At 44.3% G+C, this 24,472-nt stretch overlaps 1 protein-coding gene across 1 annotated transcript in view; it reads right to left on the reverse strand.

Moving 5' to 3' along the window:
• LOC139550186 (epidermal growth factor receptor substrate 15-like 1) overlaps positions 1 to 24,472 on the reverse strand; it is a 63,760-nt gene that overhangs the window by 6,547 nt on the left and 32,741 nt on the right. The window contains exons 16-22 of the mRNA XM_071360888.1: positions 24,073 to 24,270; positions 21,422 to 21,601; positions 20,317 to 20,434; positions 19,873 to 20,006; positions 19,318 to 19,390; positions 10,605 to 10,690; positions 10,270 to 10,330 (exon numbers count right to left, since the gene is read on the reverse strand). Of these exons, the coding sequence (XP_071216989.1) occupies positions 10,270 to 10,330; positions 10,605 to 10,690; positions 19,318 to 19,390; positions 19,873 to 20,006; positions 20,317 to 20,434; positions 21,422 to 21,601; positions 24,073 to 24,270 (850 nt within the window). The remainder of the gene's footprint in view (positions 1 to 10,269; positions 10,331 to 10,604; positions 10,691 to 19,317; positions 19,391 to 19,872; positions 20,007 to 20,316; positions 20,435 to 21,421; positions 21,602 to 24,072; positions 24,271 to 24,472) is intronic.

The following is a 24,472-nucleotide window of genomic DNA, read 5'->3' on the forward strand; positions in this document are numbered from 1 at the left end:
TACATACAGGAATGTTGCTGTACAGAGTACAGATCCTACATACAGGAATGTTGCTGTACAGTACATCTAAAGTGCCGTGAACAAATATTTGCCCCCTTTCTGATTTTCTTTATTTTTTTGCATATTTTTGATAATGTTATCAGATCTTCAAGGAAAATATTAATATTAGATAAAGGGAATCTGAGTTTACAAATACCCCCCCCCAAAAAAAGATACTTATTTTATTTATTTAATTAACAAAGTTATACAACACCCAGTTCTGCATGGAAGAGTTGGCCAAAATTCGTGAGTGACTGATCAACAGGAAGTGTTTGGTTTGAATCATTGCAGCTGAAGGTGGCACAACCAGTTATTGAGGAGTGAAAGGGGACAATTACTTTTTCACATGGGGGCACTGTGTGTTGCATAACTTTGTTTATGAAATAAGTGTGTAATGGTTGTGTTATTTGTACACTCAGGTTCCCTTTATCTAATATTAGGTTTTGATTAAAGATCTGATTAACATTCAGTATCAAAAACAATGTATATTTTTCACAGCACTGTGCTTCTTGAATATGTTTAAAGAGTACAGTACTTGAATGACATAACATTGTCACATTAGTTCCAGGCTACCGTTAAACATTTTGTGCCAGAAATGTATTCGTTACAAGCACTACACAAATAATATTTGTTGGAACTTAAATTGATTGATAATTGACTGACGTTACAAAATTAAATTGTGTCTCGTTATATACAGAAACCACGGCATCAAAAAAGTGTGTAGATTAAAATGTCTCAACTACATTGAGCCACATTAGGAGAAGTAACGTGTTGCAGTAACGTTATGAAAGTAGTAGAAGGAAGCCTAGAGATGCCTGAGTGAGCGCCTGGCACTGAGACACTGGTTGTGTGTGTGTGTGTGTGTGTGTGTGTGTGTGTGTGTGTGTGTGTGTGTGTTCGTGACTGAGACACTGGTTGTGTGTGTGTGTGTGTGTGTGTGTGTGTGTGTGTGTGTGTGTGTGTGTGTGTGAGAGAGACTGAGCCACTGGTACTAGGGCAGTAGGCATTGTGGGGGGAGTACTGGTTACATAAGGTGTTAACCACAAAGTAGCGAGGAAACATACTGAGGATCTGCCTCCAGTATGTCTCAAATGGCACCCTATTCCCTATAAAGTGCACTACGTAGGGATTAGAGTGGTGCCATTTTGGACACCGACAGACTCCATCACTTACTCTCAGTACTGACAGTAGCAGCAATACACCCTGTAGTTGTCTACAGTTGAATTACTATACACATTAACACAACGACAGAGAGATCATCCACCCACTGTTTTCTCTCATTTAAAATGACCTTGAAAATGTACAAAATAACATATGTCTGGAAAACGGAGGGATGTCCATTAATTGTGCAAATAAAAACAGCTTCATTGTCCAACCTAGTATTTGTGTGTTTTTATATTGTTGTAATGATCAGACTGGGTCTCTCTGTTCCCTCAGTCCTGACATACAACACTTAACACCTGATCACTAACGACATCAACACAGACGGAGCCTTGACTCAACATCAGATAAATACTGAAGCTGAACATTGCTGTCAGTCAGAATTGTGGCCTTAGAAAGAAACCTAGAAAACCATCAGACTACTACCATCATGCTAGCTACTGTGTTAAACAACGACACTGTTGTTGTGGGCTTTTGTAGTCAGCTTTTCTATGCATCAAGCCCTATAAAGTGTGTTGATACCCATGTGAAATGCATGAGTACAATTTTAGATGGATAGAAGTCCATTTGTAACACGCTGAAGGTACAGCTGGGTGACCGAAGGAGCAGCTGTAAAGACTAGCTATACTCCACCCCCTCCTCTCAGAGATAAGAGGTTGAATAGTTGACTCCACCGGTCTGTCGTCCTCACTCGCTTCAAGATGGCCACCGTTGTTCCTGTACCCAGGACAAGCTAAAAGGTAACTGAACTGTCTATCTGCCCAGTAGCACACGAGTACTCACTTCTGTCATCATCAAGTGCTTTGAAAAGACTCGTCAAGGACCACATCAGCTCCACCGTACCCGATACCCTAGACCCACAACAATGTTGTATACCGCCCCAACAGGCAGCATGGAGGACAGGCAGCATGCTCCTGATGATGTGTTGGTCTAACCGCATCACCCTCTGGTGTGCCTTGTGGTTGAGGGCAGTGCAGTCGCACAACGCCCTATCCCACCTGGACAACAGGACTACCTACGTGAGAACGCTGTTCATCGACTATAGCTCAGCTTTTAACACCATAGTGCCCTCCAAGCTCGTCACTAAGCTCAGGGTTCTGGTTCTGAACTCCTCTCTGTGCAACTGGGTCATGGACTTCCTGACGGGCCGACCCCAAGCAGTGAAGGTAGGCAACACCTCCGCCACGCTGATCCTCAACACTGGGGCCCCACAGGGGTGCGTGCTCAGCCCCGTCCTGTACTTCCTGTTCACCCACGACGGCGTGGTCACGCATGACTCCAACTCAATCATCAAGTTTGCTGACGACGCTACAGTGGTAGGCCTGATTACCAACAACGACGAGACAGCCTACAGGGAGGAGGTGAGAGCCCTGGTGGAGTGGTGGCAGGAAACTAACCTGTGCCTCAACGTCAACAAAACAAAGGAGCTGATGGTGGACTACAGGAGACACAAGAGGGAGCACGCCCCGATCCTCATTGAAGGGGCACCAGTAGATAGGGTCAAAAGCTTCAAGTTCCTCGGCATACACATAACTGAGGACCTGACATCAAACAGTGCCTCTATAACCTCAGGCGGCTGAAGAAATTTGGCATGGCCCCTAAGACCCTGACAAAACTTCTACAGATGCACCACCGAGAGCATTCTGTCGGGTATGCATCACCGCCTGGTACGCCGGACTGCACTGCCCTCAACCACAAGGCACACCAGAGGGTGATGCGGTCAGACCAACACATCATCAGGAGCATGCTGCCTGTCCTCCAGGACATTTACAGCACTCTGTGTCACAGGAAGGCCAAGAAGATCATTAAGGACCTCAGTCACCCGAGCCAAGGAGTGTTTACTCAGCTACTTAATCGGTGTTATTTGGTTTTTTAATTGGAGTCGCTGTACTTTTTTTAAACATTTTAATTATTTGTGTACTTGTTTGACATTTTATTGAGCGAGAGGTGTGAGATAGCGAGAGACAGAGAGAGAGGTGAGATCGATAGAACGAGATGTGCGAGAGAGCGAGATGCTAGAGGAGAGAGAGAGGCGAGGGAGACAGAGAGAGAGGCGAGAGAGAGCGAGAGACAGAGAGGCGAGAGAGAGAGAGACAGAGAGAGACGAGAGAGACAGAGGGAGAGGCGAGAGGGAGAGGCGAGAGAGACAGAGAGGTGAGAGAGACAGAGAAGGGAGAGACAGAGAGGCGAGAGAGACAGAGAGGCGAGAGGGAGAGGCGAGAGACACAGAGAGCGGCGAGAGAGCGAGAGGGACAGAGGCGAGAGAGACAGAGAGAGGCGAGGCGAGAGAGAGGCGAAAGAGACAGAGAGGTGAGAGAGAGGTGAGACGAGAAGTGAGATAATGTAGCGAGGGTGAATAGTTGACACCATCACCACATCTGAACTGTGGCTTCTGCTATGAGAGTCACACAGGAAGAGAAACACAGGGCACACACACACCCACCGTGGGAGATGTGGGCAGAACACACACCCACCGTGGGAGATGTGGGCAGAACACACACACACACACACACACACACACACACACACACACACACACACACACACACACACACACACACACACACACACACACACACACACACACACACACACACACACACAGGGAGATGTGGGCAGTAGAGGTTGACACGGGTCTTGCAGGAATATGGCAGGAATGTGAGTCAAGTTATGGACAGGATAAACAATCTACAGGTACGGGCAGTACAGGACAGGATCAACAGTCTACAGGACAGGATCAACAGTCTACAGGACAGGATAAACAGTCTACAGGACAGGATCAACAGTCTACAGGAACGTGCAGGACAGGATCAACAGTCTACAGGACAGGATCAACAGTCTACAGGACAGGATCAACAGTCTACAGGACAGGATCAACAGTCTACAGGACAGGATCAACAGTCTACAGGACAGGATCAACAGTCTACAGGACAGGACCAACAGTCTACAGCACAGCTGTCAAACTCATTCCACGGAGGGCCGAGTGTCTGTGGGTTTTCGCTCCACCCTTGTACTTGATTGATGAATTCAGGTCACTAATTAGTAAGGAACTCCCATCACCTGGTTGTCTAGGTCTTAACTGAAAGGAAAAGAAAAAAAAACAGCAGACACTAGGCCCTCCATGGAATGAGTTTGACACCCCTGGTCTACAGGAACGGCAGTACAGGACAGGATCAACAGTCTACAGGACAGGATCAACAGTCTACAGGAACGGCAGTACAGGACAGGATCAACAGTCTACAGGACAGGATCAACAGTCTACAGGACAGGATCAAAAGTCTACAGGACAGGATCAACAGTCTACAGGACAGAAACAACAGTCTACAGGACAGGATCAACAATCTACAGGAACGGGCAGTACAGGACAGGATCAACAGTCTACAGGACAGGATCAACAGTCTACAGGACAGGATCAACAGTCTACAGGAATGGCAGTACAGGACAGGATCAACAGTCTACAGGACAGGACCAACAGTCTACAGGAACGGCAGTACAGGACAGGATCAACAGTCTACAGGACAGGATCAACAGTCTACAGGACAGGACCAAAAGTCTACAGGACAGGACCAACAGTCTACAGGAACGGGCAGTACAGGACAGGATCAACAGTCTACAGGACAGGACCAAAAGTCTACAGGACAGGACCAACAGTCTACAGGAACGGGCAGTACAGGACAGGATCAACAGTCTACAGGACAGGATCAACAGTCTACAGGACAGGACCAACAGTCTACAGGACAGGACCAACAGTCTACAGGACAGGACCAACAGCCTACAGGAATAGTTTGAGTTTAAGGTGAGTTTTCTGGGGCGGAAATACGTCATTTGTGGAGCATTTCATAAAAACAACTGTGTCCTAATACAGTTTAAATAAATAATAAATGGTGACTTCCCTCACTCGCGCCTCGCTCCAGTTGTTGCCAGTCATTAGGCTACCTCAGTCAGATGCCAACCTACGTCAGTGTACAAGGAAGAAACCGAGTACACGGCTTGTAAAAAAATGCTGCGGTTTAACCAAATAGTTTACCAACCAGAGAGTGGGACAAGTGTCCTAAAGCGGCACAGCTTCTCCACACCTAACAATCTTACCGCCCAATCGTTTGTTTATTTAACTAAACCCGTGATAACTTTTTTTTCACCTTCATTTAACCAGGTAGGCCAGTTGAGAACAAGTTCTCATTTACAACTGTGACCTGGCCAAGATAAAGCAAAGCAGTGCGACAAAAACAACAACACAGAGTTACACATGGAATAAACAAACGTACAGTCAATAACACAATAGAACAATCTATATTGTGTGTGCAAATGGAGTAAGGAGATAAGGCAATAAATAGGCCATAGTAGCGAAGTAATTACAATTTAGCAGATTAACACTGGAGTGATAGATGTGCAGATGATGATGTGCAAGTAGAAATACTGGTGTGCAAAAGAGCAAAAAAGTAAATAAAAACAATATGGGGATGAGGTAGGTAGTTGGATGGGCTATTTACAGATGGGCTATGTACAGCTGCAGCGATCGGTGAGCTGCTCAGATAACTGATGTTTAAAGTTAGTGAGGGAGATATAAGTCTCCAACTTCAGCGATTCTTGCAAGTCGTTCCAGTCATTGGCAGCAGAGAACTGGAAGGAAAGGTGGCCAAATGGGGTGTTGGCTTTGGGGATGACCAGTGAGATATACCTGCGGGAGCGCGTGCTACGGGTGGGTGTTACTATGGTGACCAGTGAGCTGAGATAAGGCGGAGCTTTACCTAGCAAAGGCTTATAGATGACCTGGAGCCAGTGGGGTGAAGAGGTGAAGAGTGAAATTAAAATAGGTTGACAGACTATGCAGTCCCGCCGCTCAGGCTTTTCTAAATATGTTGTAAATGTTAATGTGCTGTAAAATGTTCCTATGTGCTCAGCCGTAGGCTACAGTTTAATGTGCTCAGCCGTAGGCTACAGTTTAATGTGCTCAGCCGTAGGCTACAGTTTAATGTGCTCAGCCGTAGGCTACAGTTTAATGTGCTCAGCCGTAGGCTACAGTTTAATGTGCTCAGTGCTCAGCCGTAGGCTACAGTTTAATGTGCTCAGTGCTCAGCCGTAGGCTACAGTTTAATGTGCTCAGTGCTCAGCCGTAGGCTACAGTTTAATGTGCTCAGTGCTCAGCCGTAGGCTACAGTTTAATGTGCTCAGTGCTCAGCTGTAAGCTACAGTTTAGTGTGCTCAGTGCTCAGCCGTAGGCTACAGTTTAATGTGCTCAGTGCTCAGCCGTAGGCTACAGTTTAATGTGCTCAGTGCTCAGCCGTAGGCTACAGTTTAATGTGCTCAGTGCTCAGCTGTAGGCTACAGTTTAATGTGCTCAGCTGTAAGCTACAGTTTAATGTGCTCAGTGCTCAGCCGTAGGCTACAGTTTAATGTACTCAGCTGTAAGCTACAGTTTAATGTGCTCAGCTGTAAGCTACAGTTTAATGTGCTCAGTGCTCAGCCGTAGGCTACAGTGTAATGTGCTCAGTGCTCAGCTGTAGGTTACAGTTTAATGTGCTCAGTGCTCAGCCGTAGGCTACAGTTTAATGTGCTCAGTGCTCAGCCGTAGGCTACAGTTTAATGTGCTCAGCCGTAGGCTACAGTTTAATGTGCTCAGTGCTCAGCCGTAGACTACAGTTTAATGTGCTCAGTGCTCAGCCGTAGGCTACGGTTTAATGTGCTCAGTGCTCAGCTGTAAGCTACAGTTTAATGTGCTCAGTGGTCAGCTGTAAGCTACAGTTTAATGTGCTCAACCGTAGGCTACAGTTTAATGTGCTCAGTGCTCAGCCGTAGGCTACAGTTTAATGTGCTCAGCGCTCAGCTGTAAGCTACAGTTTAATGTGCTCAGCGCTCAGCTGTAAGCTACAGTTTAATGTGCTCAGCCGTAGGCTACAGTTTAATGTGCTCAGCTGTAGGCTACAGTTTAGTGTGCTCAGTGCTCAGCCGTAGACTACAGTTTAATGTGCTCAGTGCTCAGCCGTAGGCTACAGTTTAATGTGCTCAGTATCAGCCGTAGACTACAGTTTAATGTGCTCAGTGCTCAGCCGTAGGCTACAGTTTAATGTGCTCAGTGCTCAGCCGTAGGCTACAGTTTAATGTGCTCAGTGCTCAGCCGTAGGCTACAGTTTAATGTGCTCAGTGCTCAGCCGTAGACTACAGTTTAGTGTGCTCAGCCGTAGGCTACAGTTTAATGTGCTCAGTTGTAGGCTACAGTTTAATGTGCTCAGCGCTCAGCCATAGACTACAGTTTAATGTGCTCGGTGCTCAGCTGTAAGCTACAGTTTGATGCCAGTGCTGTGCTGAGCAGACCATCCTGCTGTGGTCTCTGTCCTCATCCTCCAGCCTTAATGATCTACATCCAGGTCATATAGAATACACTCTCATCCAGAGAGACGGCCCACATTCAGTACATTTAACTAAAATAGGTAAGACAACCACATATCACAGTCGTATATTGCATTACTGAAATGATTTTCAATACGTCCTAAACAAACACAATAGCCTACATATTTGTGTGTGCAAAAATGAGGACGGGACGGAGTGATTTTTCTCAGGAAGGGACAGGAAAATTCCGGGGTTATAGAAAGGACTGAATTTTCACTCCCGTGTCAACCTCTAATAGGCAGAACACACACTGAGGTAGAGGTGGTCAGACCGCACACTGAGGTAGATGTGGGTAGACCACACACTGAGGTAGAGGTGGGCAGACCACACACTGAGGTAGACCTGGGCAGAACACACACTGAGGTAGAGGTGGGCAGACCACACACTGAGGTAGACCTGGGCAGAACACACACTGAGGTAGAGGTGGGCAGACCACACACTGAGGTAGAGGTGGGCAGACCGCACACTGAGGTAGAGGTGGGCAGACCACACACTGAGGTAGAGGTGGTCAGACCACACACTGAGGTAGAGGTGGTCAGACCGCACACTGAGGTAGAGGTGGTCAGACCACACACTGAGGTAGAGGTGGTCAGACCGCACACTGAGGTAGAGGTGGGCAGACCGCACACTGAGGTAGAGGTGGTCAGACCGCACACTGAGGTAGAGGTGGTCAGACCACACACTGAGGTAGAGGTGGGCAGACCACACACCTTCAGATTCTCACACCTTTCTGTTGACCTGCTGGCAGCCTAACTTTGACCTGCCGGCAGCCTAACTTTGACCTGCCGGCAGCCTAACTTTAACCTGCTGGTCATCCATTCTAGCCACTGGTTAATTCCTATCTTAATCTGGACACTGGGTTTGGATGGTAAACTATACAATCCGTATCAGTAATCAGTCTGTGCTCAAGCAAAAACAGACCTTATCTGTTCCAACAGCTTTCCTGTTTACCAGCTCCTTCGAAAGGAGAAGAAACTGAGGGCCCCGCACCCTCACAAGACGACCACACTGAGCAGGAGAGAAAAAGGGGAAGTACTAACATGACACACACACACACTCACATACACACACACACACGGGCACTCACACAAGTTTAATAAGACAGTGTTAGACCACAAATGAATCGTTCTGAAAAACTGATGCTACAAACTGTTACTTACCTCAATCTCTAATCCTTCTAACTAACTAACTCCTCCTCCTTCTAACCAACTAACTCCTCCTAACTAAATATCTAACTAACTCCTCCTCCTTCCAACTAACTAACTCCTCCTAACTAAATATCTAACTAACTCCTCCTCCTTCTAACTAACTAACTCCTAACTAACTAACTAACTAACTAACTACTAACTAACTAATTCTTCCAAACTAACTCCTGGCACTGCGTAGGGAATAGGTGGTACTGCGTAGGGAATAGGTGGCACTGCGTAGGGAATAGGTGGCACTGCGTAGAGAATAGGTGGCACTGCGTAGGGAATAGGTGGCACTGCGTAGGGAATAGGTGGCACTGCGTAGGGAATAGGTGGCACTGCGTAGGGAATAGGTGGCACTGCGTAGGGAATAGGTGGCACTGCGTAGGGAATAGGTGGCACTGCGTAGAGAATAGGTGGCACTGCGTAGGGAATAGGTGGCACTGCGTAGGGAATAGGTGGCACTGCGTAGGGAATAGGTGGCACTGCGTAGAGAATAGGTGGCACTGCGTAGGGAATAGGTGGCACTGCGTAGGGAATAGGTGGCACTGCGTAGGGAATAGGTGGCACTGCGTCGAGAATAGGTGGCACTGCGTAGGGAATAGGTGGCACTGCGTAGGGAATAGGTGGCACTGCGTAGGGAATAGGTGGCACTGCGTAGGGAATAGGTGGTACTGCGTAGAGAATAGGTGGCTCTGCGTAGGGAATAGGTGGCACTGCGTAGGGAATAGGTGGCACTGCGTAGGGAATAGGTGGCACTGCGTAGGGAATAGGTGGCACTGCGTCGAGAATAGGTGGCACTGCGTCGAGAATAGGTGGCACTGCGTAGGGAATAGGTGGCACTGCGTAGGGAATCGGTGGCACTGCGTAGGGAATAGGTGGTACTGCGTAGAGAATAGGTGGCACTGCGTAGGGAATAGGTGGCACTGCGTAGGGAATAGGTGGCACTGCGTAGGGATTAGGTGGCACTGCGTAGGGAATAGGTGGCACTGCGTAGGGAATAGGTGGCACTGCGTAGGGAATAGTTGGCACTGCGTAGAGAATAGGTGGCACTGCGTAGGGAATAGGTGGCACTGCGTAGGGAATAGGTGGCACTGCGTAGGGAATAGGTGGCACTGCGTAGAGAATAGGGTGCCATTGAAGACACAGCCACAATAAACAAGAGACTGACTACAGAACTTGGATTCGTTTTTTAAAGAAAATGAATTCGATAAACCGATTTAATAATAGAAGCGTCTATTTTAGTCTTGTGGTATTACCCTAGAAAGGTGTTTTAAACCTAGCTTCTTCGCCTACGTTTTTACAGTTTATTTTCTGTTCCTTTGATTTAACTAAGAGTATCACTTGTTTTGTTTTTTGCTAACTAAAGGAAGAACTGTGTTTTATAAGTACCATCACATTGACTTCCTTCTCATATTAGTGTGAGCACAGAAACACGTGCATGACTGCTCACACACACACGCACTCACGCACACGCACAAACACGCACACCTACCATAAGGAGGCGCAGGCCTGTTAGGTGTGTTCTTCGGTGGCAGCACAGGGTTGATTGGTTTCTGCTCACAACGACCAGAATAAAGACAACAAAAAAAAACATCCAAAATTAAGTTTTTTTTACAACAGAGGTACTATATTATACACAAGCTTTTAGTTAAGAGCCTACATCTCGTTGCCTTGACAGTCATACGGTGGGTTTACTGCAAGGCCTCGCTGGATTCAGGTGGAAAATAACATCATATCAATGGCAGTTATTTTATTTATATGGGAATATATTGATATAAAGCAGGACTTATATAGTATTTACATCCACAAAGCTTCCCGGTAACCTACCTTTTTAGACATTTCACTGAAGTCTGCAAATTCACTCTTTCCTCCAAAAGTGTTGCCACCGAAAGGGTCCACTGTTCTGAAGCCATCTACAACAGAACAACAACCATAAAAACACTTAATATGGAAACCTCCAGGAAACAAACTAGCTACTGAAGCTGCCTGGGAAACCACACAGAGAGCATCCAGAGAAAAGGGTATGCAGTATTTACTAGGACTTTCCAAACCGAAATATTAGAGCTTGAAGACTGATGTACGCATCTGATTAACTAATTACAGAACTAAGCGGCGTTACTGTGAGCAGCACTGAGCTGGGTTACTGTGAGCAGCACTGAGCTGGGTTACTGTGAGCAGCACTGAGCTGGGTTACTGTGAGCAGCACTGAGCTGGGTTACTGTGAGCAGCACTGTGGTGGGTTACTGTGAGCAGCACTGAGCTGGGTTACTGTGAGCAGCACTGAGCTGGGTTACTGTGAGCAGCACTGTGGGGGGTTACTGTGAGCAGCACTGAGCTGGGTTACTGTGAGCAGCACTGAGCTGGGTTACTGTGAGAAGCACTGTGGTGGGTTACTGTGAGCAGCACTGTGGTGGGTTACTGTGAGCAGCACTGAGCTGGGTTATTGTGAGCAGCACTGTGGTGGGTTACTGTGAGAAGCACTGTGGTGGGTCACTGTGAGCAGCACTGAGCTGGGTTACTGTGAGCAGCACTGAGCTGGGTTACTGTGAGCAGCACTGAGCTGGGTTACTGTGAGCAGCACTGTGGTGGGTTACTGTGAGCAGCACTGAGCTGGGTTACTGTGAGCAGCACTGTGGTGGGTTACTGTGAGCAGCACTGAGCTGGGTTACTGTGAGCAGCACTGTGGTGGGTTACTGTGAGCAGCACTGAGCTGGGTTACTGTGAGCAGCACTGAGCTGGGTTACTGTGAGCAGCACTGTGGTGGGTTACTGTGAGCAGCACTGAGCTGGGTTACTGTGAGCAGCACTGTGGTGGGTTACTGTGAGCAGCACTGAGCTGGGTTACTGTGAGCAGCACTGAGCTGGGTTACTGTGAGCAGCACTGAGCTGGGTTACTGTGAGCAGCACTGTGGTGGGTTACTGTGAGCAGCACTGAGCTGGGTTACTGTGAGCAGCACTGAGCTGGGTTACTGTGAGCAGCACTGTGGTGGGTTACTGTGAGCAGCACTGAGCTGGGTTACTGTGAGCAGCACTGAGCTGGGTTACTGTGAGAAGCACTGTGGTGGGTTACTGTGAGCAGCACTGTGGTGGGTTACTGTGAGCAGCACTGAGCTGGGTTATTGTGAGCAGCACTGTGGTGGGTTACTGTGAGAAGCACTGTGGTGGGTCACTGTGAGCAGCACTGAGCTGGGTTACTGTGAGCAGCACTGAGCTGGGTTACTGTGAGCAGCACTGAGCTGGGTTACTGTGAGCAGCACTGTGGTGGGTTACTGTGAGCAGCACTGAGCTGGGTTACTGTGAGCAGCACTGAGCTGGGTTACTGTGAGCAGCACTGAGCTGGGTTACTGTGAGCAGCACTGAGCTGGGTTACTGTGAGCAGCACTGAGCTGGGTTACTGTGAGCAGCACTGAGCTGGGTTACTGTGAGCAGCACTGTGGTGGGTTACTGTGAGCAGCACTGAGCTGGGTTACTGTGAGCAGCACTGAGCTGGGTTACTGTGAGAAGCACTGTGGTGGGTTACTGTGAGCAGCACTGTGGTGGGTTACTGTGAGCAGCACTGAGCTGGGTTACTGTGAGCAGCACTGAGCTGGGTTACTGTGAGCAGCACTGAGCTGGGTTACTGTGAGCAGCACTTAGCTGGGTTACTGTGAGCAGCACTGAGCTGGGTTACTGTGAGCAGCACTGAGCTGGGTTACTGTGAGCAGCACTGAGCTGGGTTACTGTGAGCAGCACTGAGCTGGGTTACTGTGAGCAGCACTGAGCTGGGTTACTGTGAGCAGCACTGAGCTGGGTTACTGTGAGCAGCACTGTGGTGGGTTACTGTGAGCAGCACTGTGGTGGGTTACTGTGAGCAGCACTGAGCTGGGTTACTGTGAGCAGCACTGAGCTGGGTTACTGTGAGCAGCACTGTGGTGGGTTACTGTGAGCAGCACTGAGCTGGGTTACTGTGAGCAGCACTGAGCTGGGTTACTGTGAGAAGCACTGTGGTGGGTTACTGTGAGCAGCACTGTGGTGGGTTACTGTGAGCAGCACTGAGCTGGGTTATTGTGAGCAGCACTGTGGTGGGTTACTGTGAGAAGCACTGTGGTGGGTCACTGTGAGCAGCACTGAGCTGGGTTACTGTGAGCAGCACTGAGCTGGGTTACTGTGAGCAGCACTGAGCTGGGTTACTGTGAGCAGCACTGTGGTGGGTTACTGTGAGCAGCACTGTGGTGGGTTACTGTGAGCAGCACTGTGGTGGGTTACTGTGAGCAGCACTGTGGTGGGTTACTGTGAGCAGCACTGTGGTGGGTTACTGTGAGCAGCACTGTGGTGGGTTACTGTGAGCAGCACTGAGCTGGGTTACTGTGAGCAGCACTGAGCTGGGTTACTGTGAGCAGCACTGAGCTGGGTTACTGTGAGCAGCACTGAGCTGGGTTACTGTGAGCAGCACTTAGCTGGGTTACTGTGAGCAGCACTGAGCTGGGTTACTGTGAGCAGCACTGAGCTGGGTTACTGTGAGCAGCACTGAGCTGGGTTACTGTGAGCAGCACTGAGCTGGGTTACTGTGAGCAGCACTGAGCTGGGTGAGCAGCACTTTGGTGGTTTTCAAACACTGCGGTATGCCTTTTTGACTGAACAAATACATTTCCAACTGTAGGTTTCAGAAAAATAAATAAACCATTTTAACAACATATTTGTTTGTTGGGTCGTTCCACCTCAAAAAGCACAAGAAAAAAGGACTGACACCCACCATCTCAGATTGGTGTTTTACTAACTACAGAAACGATTCCAGAACAGTCTCAACGTCAACAGTGAAGAGGCGACTCCGGGATGCTGGCCTTCAAAGAAAAAGCCATATCTCAGACTAGCAAATAAAAATAAAAGATTAAGACGGGCAAAAGAACAGACACTGGACAAAGAAATTCTGCCTAGAAGGCCAGCATCCCGGAGTCACCTCTTCACTGTTGACATTGAGACTGGTGTTTTGAGAGTACTATTTAATGAAAGTGCTAGTTGAGAACTTGTGAGGTGTCTGTTTCTCAAACTAAACACTCTAATGTACTTGTCCTCTTGCTCAGTTGTGCACCGGGGCCTCCCACTCCTCTTTCTATTCTGGTTAGAGCCAGTTTGCGCTGTTCTGTGAGGGGAGTACTACACAGCGTTGTACGAGATCTTCAGTTTCTTGGCAATTTCTCACATGTAATAGCCTTCATTTCTCAGAACAAGAATAGACTGACGAGTTTCAGAAGAAAGTACTTTGTTTCTGGCCATTTTGAGCCTTTTTGAACCCACAAATGCTGATGCTCCAGATACTCAACTAGTCTAAAGGACAGTTTTATTGCTTCTTTAAATCAGCACTACAGTTATCAGCTGTGCTAACATAATTGCAAAAGGGTTTTCTAACGATCAATTAGCCTTTTAAAATGATAAACTTGGATTAGCTAACACGACGTGCCATTGGAACACAGGAGTGATGGTTGCTGATAATGGACCTCTATACGCCTATGTAGATATTCCATAAAAAATCTGCTGTTTCCAGCTACAATAGTCATTTACAACATTAACACTGTTTTCCTGATCAATGTGATGTTATTTTAAACTGACAAAAAAAAAGAAGCAAAAACAAGGACATTTCTAAGTGGCCCCAAACTTTTGAACAGTAGTGTGTACACACAAAAAATATATATGGGGGATTGGAAGTGATGCAGACAATTACATTGATGGAAGCTACAATCTATCTGCAATATAAAAGCTGATCTACCCCCTAAAAGATGTTTAAATAATAAACTCCAAGCGAGCTGTCATGTGCCTTTTACTGAGGAGTGGTCATCTCCCTGACCAAGACCGAGGCCCTTCTCCCCCGATTGCTCGGTTTGGCCAGGCGGCCAGCTCTAGGAAGAGTCTTGGTGGTTCCAAACTTCTTCCATTTAAGAATGATGGAGTCCACTGTGTTCTTGGGGACCTTCCATGCTGCAGAAATTTGTTGGTACCCTTCCCCATATCTGTGCCTCGACAGAATCCTGTCTCGGAGCTCTACGGAAAATTCCTTCGACCTCATGGCTTGGTTTTTGCTCTGACATGCACTGTCAACTGTGGGACCTTTTATAGACAAGTGTGTGCCTTTCCAAATCATGTCTAATCAATTAAATTTACCACAGGTGGACTCCAATCAAGTTGTAGAAACATCTCAAGGAGGATCAATGGAAACAGGATGCACCTGAGCTCGATTTTAGTTCTCATAGCAAAGGATCTGAATACTTATGTAAATAAGGTATTTCTGTTTTTGAATTTTTTATAAATTTGCACAAATTTCAAAAAATCTGTTTTCGCTTTGTCATTATGGGGCATTGTGAGTAGATTGATGAGGAAAATGTTTATTTCATCAATTTTAGAATAAGGCTGTAAAAAAAGTCAATGGGTCTGAATACCTTCCGAATGCACTGTAATTTGATATTTGAAATTAAGTTAATTAACTGCACCCAAATTGGCCATTTTAAATTTACAGGATTCAGACAATATTCAAACAATATAGTACCCAACATCCGAGTTGGACCAAACTTCATCCTACCAATGAGTAAGACATGAGGTATCCCATTTTTTGGGGTCAAAAGCCACCCACGGACCATCCACATCCTATGCCAATCGCAAACCAACAACCAGTATACAGTATCAGTTCTCTATGAAGTAGTATAAAGCTGTGGCTTGGAGCATTGCTTCTCTATACTATGTAATGTATTCCATGTGAACCTGGTGACAACCCAAATAAAATAATTAATTGCATGACAGTCTTGTGTTTTTCAATAAAATTCTCAGGAAAAACCTATGTATATGTATTGTGATTAGTGACATTTACAATTAAACCCAACACGACCCAATACCATAACAATTGAAAAACCCTAAACAGTGTGTGTTTGAGACTTTGACCATTGAAGACCACAACAGTAGCTAATCCAGACCTTTCTGGAAGGGAATAAACCACACACAAAGGCAGTCGTTTCATGGACACTGATTAAGCGTAAAAGAAGGTCAAACTGAATTGCTTCATGAAGGAGTGGCTTGAATTGTGAGGATGACCACACAATTTATTTTCATCATGAGCCAAATCTATTGGTTTTCTACCCAAAATTGCTTAGAAAACGTTGTGATCTAGTTAATAAACACAAGAGACCAGCAAAATGGATAAAAGAGTGTACCGGTATATCAGGAACAGGGGCATCTAGCGGCCAAAACCTGGTACTTTCACACTACTTTATGGTAAATAATGCAAGCAACATAAATTACTAATTTCTCTGAACAGGGAAAAAAAACACATCACCAGATTCGAAGGGAATACATTACATATTATGAAGAAGCAATACTCCAAGCAGCAGCTTCATGCTACTTGTCAAACATAGAGAACTGATACTGTATACTGGTTGTTGGGGTGGGATTGGCATGGGGTGTGGGGGGTTCCGTGGGTGGTCTCTTGGAGATTCCTAATGTCTGATTCATTGGTAGGAAGAAGTTAGGTCCAAATCAGATTTTGGGTACTATATTTATGGAATATTATCTGAATCCTATACATTTGAATAGCCAATTTGGGTGCAATCAAATTAGCTTAATGTCAGAAATAAAATTACAACTGAAATAATGTTTTAGAAATGCCAATCTACCTGATTCTAACTACAGAAACAATTTCTGAATATTCTGAGATGGTGGGTGTCATGGCTTGCTGAAATGGCATGAAACGACTCTGTTGTGACTTGAGAATGTGTGTGACTCACGATAAAGGGGCAGTATGATGAGTGTTACACAGTGTTTTCCTTCTCGTGGCATAGCTCTAAGTTTCCCCCACAGTGTGTCCCTTATTCCTGTGGAGGGGTCTCGTTTCACTGGTGCGTAGGAGTGTTGGCCCAAACTTAAACCAACTTCCTCCTCTCTCAGTGACTGAGGCATAAAGGCCCGCAGTTCAATAGCGGAGGATGAAGGGAATGAACAGGGGATGGAGAGGAGGGGAGGAGGAGAGGAGGAGAGGAGGGGAGGAGGAGAGGAGGAGAGGAGGAGAGGAGGAGAGGAGGAGAGGAGGAGAGGAGGAGAGGGGGGAGGAGGAGAGGGGGGAGGAGGAGAGCTGAACTGGTTAAAGCAGGGGTGAGAGTGTTCTGGTTGTTCGTTTTCAAGTCACACACACACACGCGCAGACACAAACACAGACACACACACGCAGACACCCAGACACACGCAGACAAAAACACACGCAAACACACAGAGTTTCTGTTATGTTTGGCCTCCACTGCAACTCCTGTTTTTCCAAGGTTATTTTTAGTTGGCCAGCAGTTAAATGCGTAGGTAGCCTACTAAATATAGACCTCCGCCACAGGAAAATATGAAGTTACAGTGAGTTTTAAGTTGTATTCCACAAACTAATGCCCAGAAATAAAGTCTAAATGTGCAGGAACACGTCACCTGGGCAGCAGTGAATGAGGGCTTTTATTCAGAAGTCTAGCACAACTTTCCTTTTCTCTTAACGATATACAGATATATGTATCTTAGAGATATACAGATAGATGTATCTTAGCGATATACAGATAGATGTATCTTAGCGATATACAGATATATGTATCTTAGCGATATACAGATAGATGTATCTTAGCGATATACAGATAGATGTATCTTAGCGATATACAGATAGATGTATCTTAGCGATATACAGATAGATGTATCTTAGCGATATACAGATAGATGTATCTTAGCGATATACAGATAGATGTATCTTAGCGATATACAGATAGATGTATCTTAGCGATATACAGATAGATGTATCTTAGCGATATACAGATAGATGTATCTTAGCGATATACAGATAGATGTATCTTAGCGATATACAGATAGATGTATCTTAGCGATATACAGATAGATGTATCTCAGTGATATACAGATAGATGTATCTCAGTGATATACAGATAGATGTATCTCAGTGATATACAGATAGATGTATCTTAGCGTGTATCTTAGCGATATACAGATAGATGTATCTTAGCGTGTATCTTAGCGATATACAGATAGATGTATCTCAGTGATATACAGATAGATGTATCTTAGCGATATACAGATAGATGTATCTTAGCGATATACAGATAGATGTATCTCAGCGATATACAGATAGATGTATCTTAGCGATATACAGATAGATGTATCTCAGCGACATACAGATAGATGTATCTCAGTGATATACAGATAGATGTATCTTAGCGTGTATCTTAGTGATATACAGCTAGATGTATCTTAGTGATATACAGATAGATGTATCTCAGCGATATACAGATAGATGTATCTCAGCGATATACAGATAGATGTATCTTAGTGATATACAGATAGATGTATCTTAGTGATATACAGATAGATGTATCTTAGTGATATACAGATAGATGTATCTTAGTGATATACAGATAGATGTATCTTAGTGATATACAGATAGATGTATCTTAGCGATATACAGATAGATGTATCTTAGCGATATACAGATAGATGTATCTTAGCGTGTATCTTAGTGATATACAGATAGATGTATCTTAGCGATATACAGATAGATGTATCTTAGCGATATACAGATAGATCTTAGTGATATACAGATAGATGTATCTTAGCGTGTATCTTAGTGATATACAGCTAGATGTATCTTAGTGATATACAGATAGATGTATCTTAGAGATATACAGATAGATGTATCTTAGCGATATACAGATAGATGTATCTTAGAGATATACAGATAGATGTATCTTAGAGATATACAGATAGATGTATCTTAGCGATATACAGATAGATGTATCTTAGCGATATACAGATAGATGTATCTTAGCAATATACAGATAGATGTATCTTAGCGATATACAGATAGATGTATCTTAGCGATATACAGATAGATGTATCTTAGCGATATACAGATAGATGTATCTTAGTGATATACAAATAGATGTATCTTAGCGATATACAGATAGATCTTAGTGATATACAGATAGATGTATCTTAGCGTGTATCTTAGTGATATACAGATAGATGTATCTTAGCGATATACAGATAGATGTATCTTAGCGATATACAGATAGATCTTAGTGATATACAGATAGATGTATCTTAGCGTGTATCTTAGTGATATACAGATAGATGTATCTTAGTGATATACAGATAGGAGTTTGATTATCCTTTTCTGCTTCTAAATCTTGTGAAATTCAGAGTACTTAATGACCTGGTTGTAAATGTTCTCTGACATAGCAGAAAACAGCGTTAGAAAAACAGATATTTTGATAGCCGCTGCTTTTTGAAAGATACAGAACATTATCCTCATAACTGATAGGATGCTGAAAAGTCCGAAAAGTTTTATCTCGTCTTTTTGGTTGTTTTTTTTACTCTAAATGTCACTTGCAGCTAAAGTATCTGGAGTGCAACTACACTGACTAAAAACAGTCATTATAATGTAGATACAAAAATAGCAAGTGTGTGTGTGTGTGTGTGTGTGTGTGTGTGTGTGTGTGTGTGTGTGTGTGTGTGTGTAAAAGAGGTTGTGTATTGCAGAAGTGAGGTACCTGTAGGCTTGGGGCTGGGCCGGGGGCTGTGGGAGGTTAAGAGATTCCTGCTACCAGACAGACTGCCACCAGGCTGAGACAGAAACAGGAAGAGAAACACCACTAAGATCAACTCCATCAAGATACATTCCTTCAACTGAAAACAGGATGTCATTTCAATACCAATATATTCAATAAATATGAACAAAATTACATCCAATGTAATTTAAGCAATAAGGCCAATATACCACGGCTAAGGGCTGTTCTTAAGCACGACACAACGCAAAGTGCCTGGATACAGGCCTTAGCATATTGTCCATATACCACAAACCCTCGAGGTTCCTTATTGCTATTATAAACTGGTTACCAATGTAATTAGAGCAGTAAAAATAAATGTTTTGTCATACCCGTGGTATACGGTCTGATATACCACATTTGTCAGCCAATCAGCATTCAGGGCTCAAACCACCCAGCTTATAATTCAATATAAATGTATTCAAATATGACATACTGTAAATAAATTACCATAGAAAATAATACGTTAAATAATTCTGTCAGTAATTCAACATGTATTACCTTGATGGGGGGAGTAGGTTTTCTACTGAAGGGATCTGCTGAGGCAAACAGATCGGTTGTTTTCTTGAAGAAGTCTGAGGAAGCACCCTTGAATGGATCACTCTCTTTGAAGGGATCATCTGCTTCAAATGGATCTGAGAGGATTGAGACAAAATGTGACAAAGATCCTTGTGGATGGAAACATTTGTCATTAAAAAGGGTGGTAATATGGAGCATATACCACGTGGAGACCTTTCTGTTCTGTTCAGGTGTACTTCATTAGCCAAGCACATGTGCTTATAAACCACACACTTTTCTCTAAAGGAATAGAACCTCATAGCCTCTGGAACATACAGTCCAAGCCATGGAATTACAATCATTCCAGAATTCTTCCAACAATATGGTTCCGATAACACAACTATTTTGCATAAACATTCATTTGGTATAATACACTTATAACGTTACCGTTGAAGGGATCTGCTTTGAAGGGGTCCTCTGTCTGGAAGGGGTCTGCGGCAGGAAGAGGTTCTGGTGTCGATTTGTTGCTGCTGAACATGGCTATCCTCGATTTGAAAGAGTCCTCCTGATTTGGGGGGATTTTTTTTGGGGGGGGGGGGGGGGGACAAAATATTCAGATTGTTCAACCTCAAAAGATAAAAAAAAATCTTCTCCACTTCCATTCAAATCAACTGGATTGCCCAATGTTGGGACAACAACGCTTTACCAAGCGGAGCTGAGTGTAGACGCTTCTTAATCTCTAACATAATGAACATTGATTAAAAAGGTATCAAGTCTGTCAAGTGTGAGCAACAGGAAGTGAGGTCACACTAAACACAGTGAGAGCTCCAAATGAATAGCTGGGTATATAAATATACACTGAGTGTAGAAATCATTAAGAACACCTTCCCAATATTGAGTTGCACCCCCCCTACGTTTTTCCCCTCAGTAGAGCTTCAATTCATCGGGGTATGGTGTTGAAAGCGTTCCACATGGATGCTGGCCCATGTTGACAGCAATGCTTCCCACAATTGAGTCAAGTTGGTTGGATGTCCTTCGGGTGGTGGACCATTCTTGTTACACACAGGAAACTGTTGAGCGTGAGAAACCCAGCAACGTTGCAGTTCATGACACAAACCGGTACGCATGGCACCTACTACCATACCCCGTTCAAAGGCATTTCAATCTTTTGTCTTGCCCATTGACCCGCTGAATGGCACACATACACAATCCATGTCTCAATTGTCTGAAAGCTTAAAAATCCTTCTTTAACCTGTCTCCTCCCCTGATTGAAGTGGATTTAACAAGTGACATCAAAAAGGGATTGTAGTCTATGTCATGGAAAAAGCAAGTTAGATTATTCATGTTTTGTACTCTCAGTGTATATTCAAGTATAGGCAAGCTCTTTCCAGTCTTCGGTCGTCTTCATTAAGCCACTACTTAGCTAAATGTTTTGCAACGGAAAACAAAAATGAGCATTTCTTATTCAGGTAGTCACTCCCCGTTTCAAAACAGTTTTATTCCATTTGATGCCTAATGAACACGACCCTGGTATCATGACAACACTACTCACCCTGGCTCCAAATTCTCCGTTCTCCCTCTCTGAGAATCCTACTTCGCTCATGTCTGCCAGGTTGGTCATGCTGCCAGCATGAGTCTGGCTGTGGGTTCCGTTCAGAGCGTTGTTGTATTGCTCTATAGTCTTAGTCACCTCCTGTTGACTGTCCTGGATCTGAGAAAGCTTACTACGAGCCTAAAGGGATAAAGGGATGTCAGTGGGTCTCCAGTAACACCGGTTGTTCTAGTAAAAGAGAGTAAGTATATAGGGTTGTTACGGTGACCGTATTACCCGCCACACCGCCAGTCACGAGTCACAAAGGCAGTTAAATTCCACATGACTGTTTAGTCACGGTAACAAGGCTTCTTGCAAGCTCTGATGCTGCTGATGGTCATTAGAAACCTACCAAACTTGCCAACTGACTGGTACTCAGCACTCTATTGTCCCTCTAATCACTCTGACATCAATACAAATGTAATGGAACATCTAAATCAAACACTTCATGAGAGCCCATTGTGACGGCCCTGTCACACCATGAGCTCATGTTGCACAACATTTCTATTGGCTATGCAATTGTGGGAGAAAACAGAGTGATGGCATGTTAATGGTCCATTCTAAATCAAAATTAATTTCACACATATATTATTTAAACAAGATTAAATTAAAAATAGTTTGATAGGCTAATACTGTCACCCATCACTTGTGAATGGCGTATTATCACCTGTGAATGGTGTATTATCACTTGTGAATGGCGTATTATCACCTGTGAATGGTGTATTATCACTTGTGAATGGCGTATTATCACTTGTGAATGGTGTATTATCACTTGTGAATGGTGTATTATCACTTGTGAATGGTGTATTATCACTTGTGAATGGTGTATTATCACTTGTGAATGGTGTATTATCACTTGTGAATGGAGTATTATCACCTGTGAGTTATGTATTATCACTTGTGAATGGAGTATTATCACTTGTGAATGGCGTATTATCACTTGTGAATGGAGTATTATCACTTGTGAATGATGTATTATCACTTGTGAATGACGCCCAGCGTAAGACCAAGAACAGCGGATGCCTTTTCTTTTTTTTTTGCAACTATTTAAAATCATAGTGGCATACCTCATACCACAAGATTAGGGAGTATCATTTACACCATAAAATTGCACCTTTATAATAAAGCATTACATGCATAAATCGCATTTGCGGTCACTTGAGGAAGGTGTTTTCCAGCTAATTGATTGCATTTTGGAACATTTTAGTCATTTAGCAGATGCTCTTATCCCGAGCGATGTACAGGAGCAATTAGGGTTAAGTGCCTTGCTCAAGGGCACATCGGCAGATGTCCACCTAGTTGGCTCGGGGATTCGAACCAGCGACCTTTCGGTTACTGGCTCAAAGTTCTTAACCACTAGACCACCTGCCGCCCCTTAAATAAATATAAAATAGTTTGTCAACATTTTAAGCTAAATGCGCTAAATCGGTTGCGTAGAAATGGTTTTTTGATGCTAGTGGTTGTATTAATTTGGGATCTATCGCATCCCACAACTTTCCCAGACTATGCATGAAATATTTATTTCTCGCACAGAAGGACAAATTGACCAATAGAAAATGTCAACTTTTGTACTATGGTGCTTAATTTACTATAACTGTAAACTAAGCACGTAGGAATACCTCTTTCTTTGTTAACCGCTCAACACAGAAGAGCCACGTGTGCGCACTCCCTCCGAAAATCAGTTGAAAAAAATATCCTTTCTATTTTATTCAGCTTTGTTCAATTGTATTCTTCATACTATAAAATAACGCCATGGAATTCTAAGCAAATCTTGTCTGCTGAAAGCCCCAGCGTAGCCCACAGCCATATGACATAGCCAGTTAGGCAGATCAGGGACTAACATAAGGACAACTCAGAGCATTATAATAATTCACTGTATTAGACTACACTTTCTTCATACCATGTTTCTTTGGATATGTCTAAAATAAATCATGGATTTATTCAACTTTAAAAAAAAATATATATATGTAGATGTTCAAAAGGTCTGCATCAGTGGCTTGTAGGCTATACGTGGATGGCAGGAGATGCTAAACGTGTTTATGTTCATTAAATGGTCAATTACCGTTAGACCGACAGTTATTTTGCTTAACAATTACCGGCTGACAAAATGTGATGGCCGCCACAACCCTACATTTAAAACTTTATTAATAAAAGCCTGCAGGGACAATGGGTTGTCAGTCTACAAAAAATAATACTGTCTGTTCTTGTGAAAGTCCCATCCAAAAACAAGCCCTAGCCCGTACCCTTTAGTCCAGGGTTTTTTAAACTACGGGCAGGGGTCTCAATTTGGGCCCTGGGCATGTGAGAGGTGGGTAGCGAGTCATGAGAATACATCTAGAAATCACACACAGTTTCTTCTAAATTGGGGTCGTTGTAGGACGATTTGGGTCACGGGAGAAAGGTCAATTTCTCATTTGGTTCTTGAGCTGCAAAAGTTTAAGAACCCCACGCTAGATCTGAAAGCATCGGATAGGTAGAAGCAAAAAAGGGAACATTTTCATTTTCCAGATGGACATTAAAAAGTTACATTCTACTCCAAACGTGACGCCATCTTCATTTAATACAACATTTTGTCGATGATAATGAGCTATAGCATCTCTCTATCCACGTACCTGGTTGATCTCATCCTGGGTGGCCTTCAGTGACTTGATGATGGAGTCTAGCTGCATGCGTCCGGCCAGTAGGTTCTGCTCTAGCTGCTTCTCCTCCAACTGCAGTTTGTTCAGGTCAGACTTGGTACGGCTCAGCTCATTCTCCTGACTATGCAGGTCAGACTCCTGGCTGTGGATCTGGGTCTGTAAGGATGAGATCTGGAAGGAGGGAGAAGAGGAATCCTATGTAAATAAGATGCGATAAGCGCTAGTGACGGCCTGTAAATGGGGACAATCGTTTTGGACATTCAGATAAGCTTCTATAACTGGGATTAGGGGTGGCACATATACCATATAACCGTGTAACCAATGAAGATCACCATGGAACAAACAGCTGACTGAAGACGGGACAGTTGAGTCC

The sequence above is a fragment of the Salvelinus alpinus genome, chromosome 23 (genome assembly GCF_045679555.1).
Source record: "Salvelinus alpinus chromosome 23, SLU_Salpinus.1, whole genome shotgun sequence".
Taxonomy (NCBI): Eukaryota; Metazoa; Chordata; class Actinopteri; order Salmoniformes; family Salmonidae; genus Salvelinus; species Salvelinus alpinus.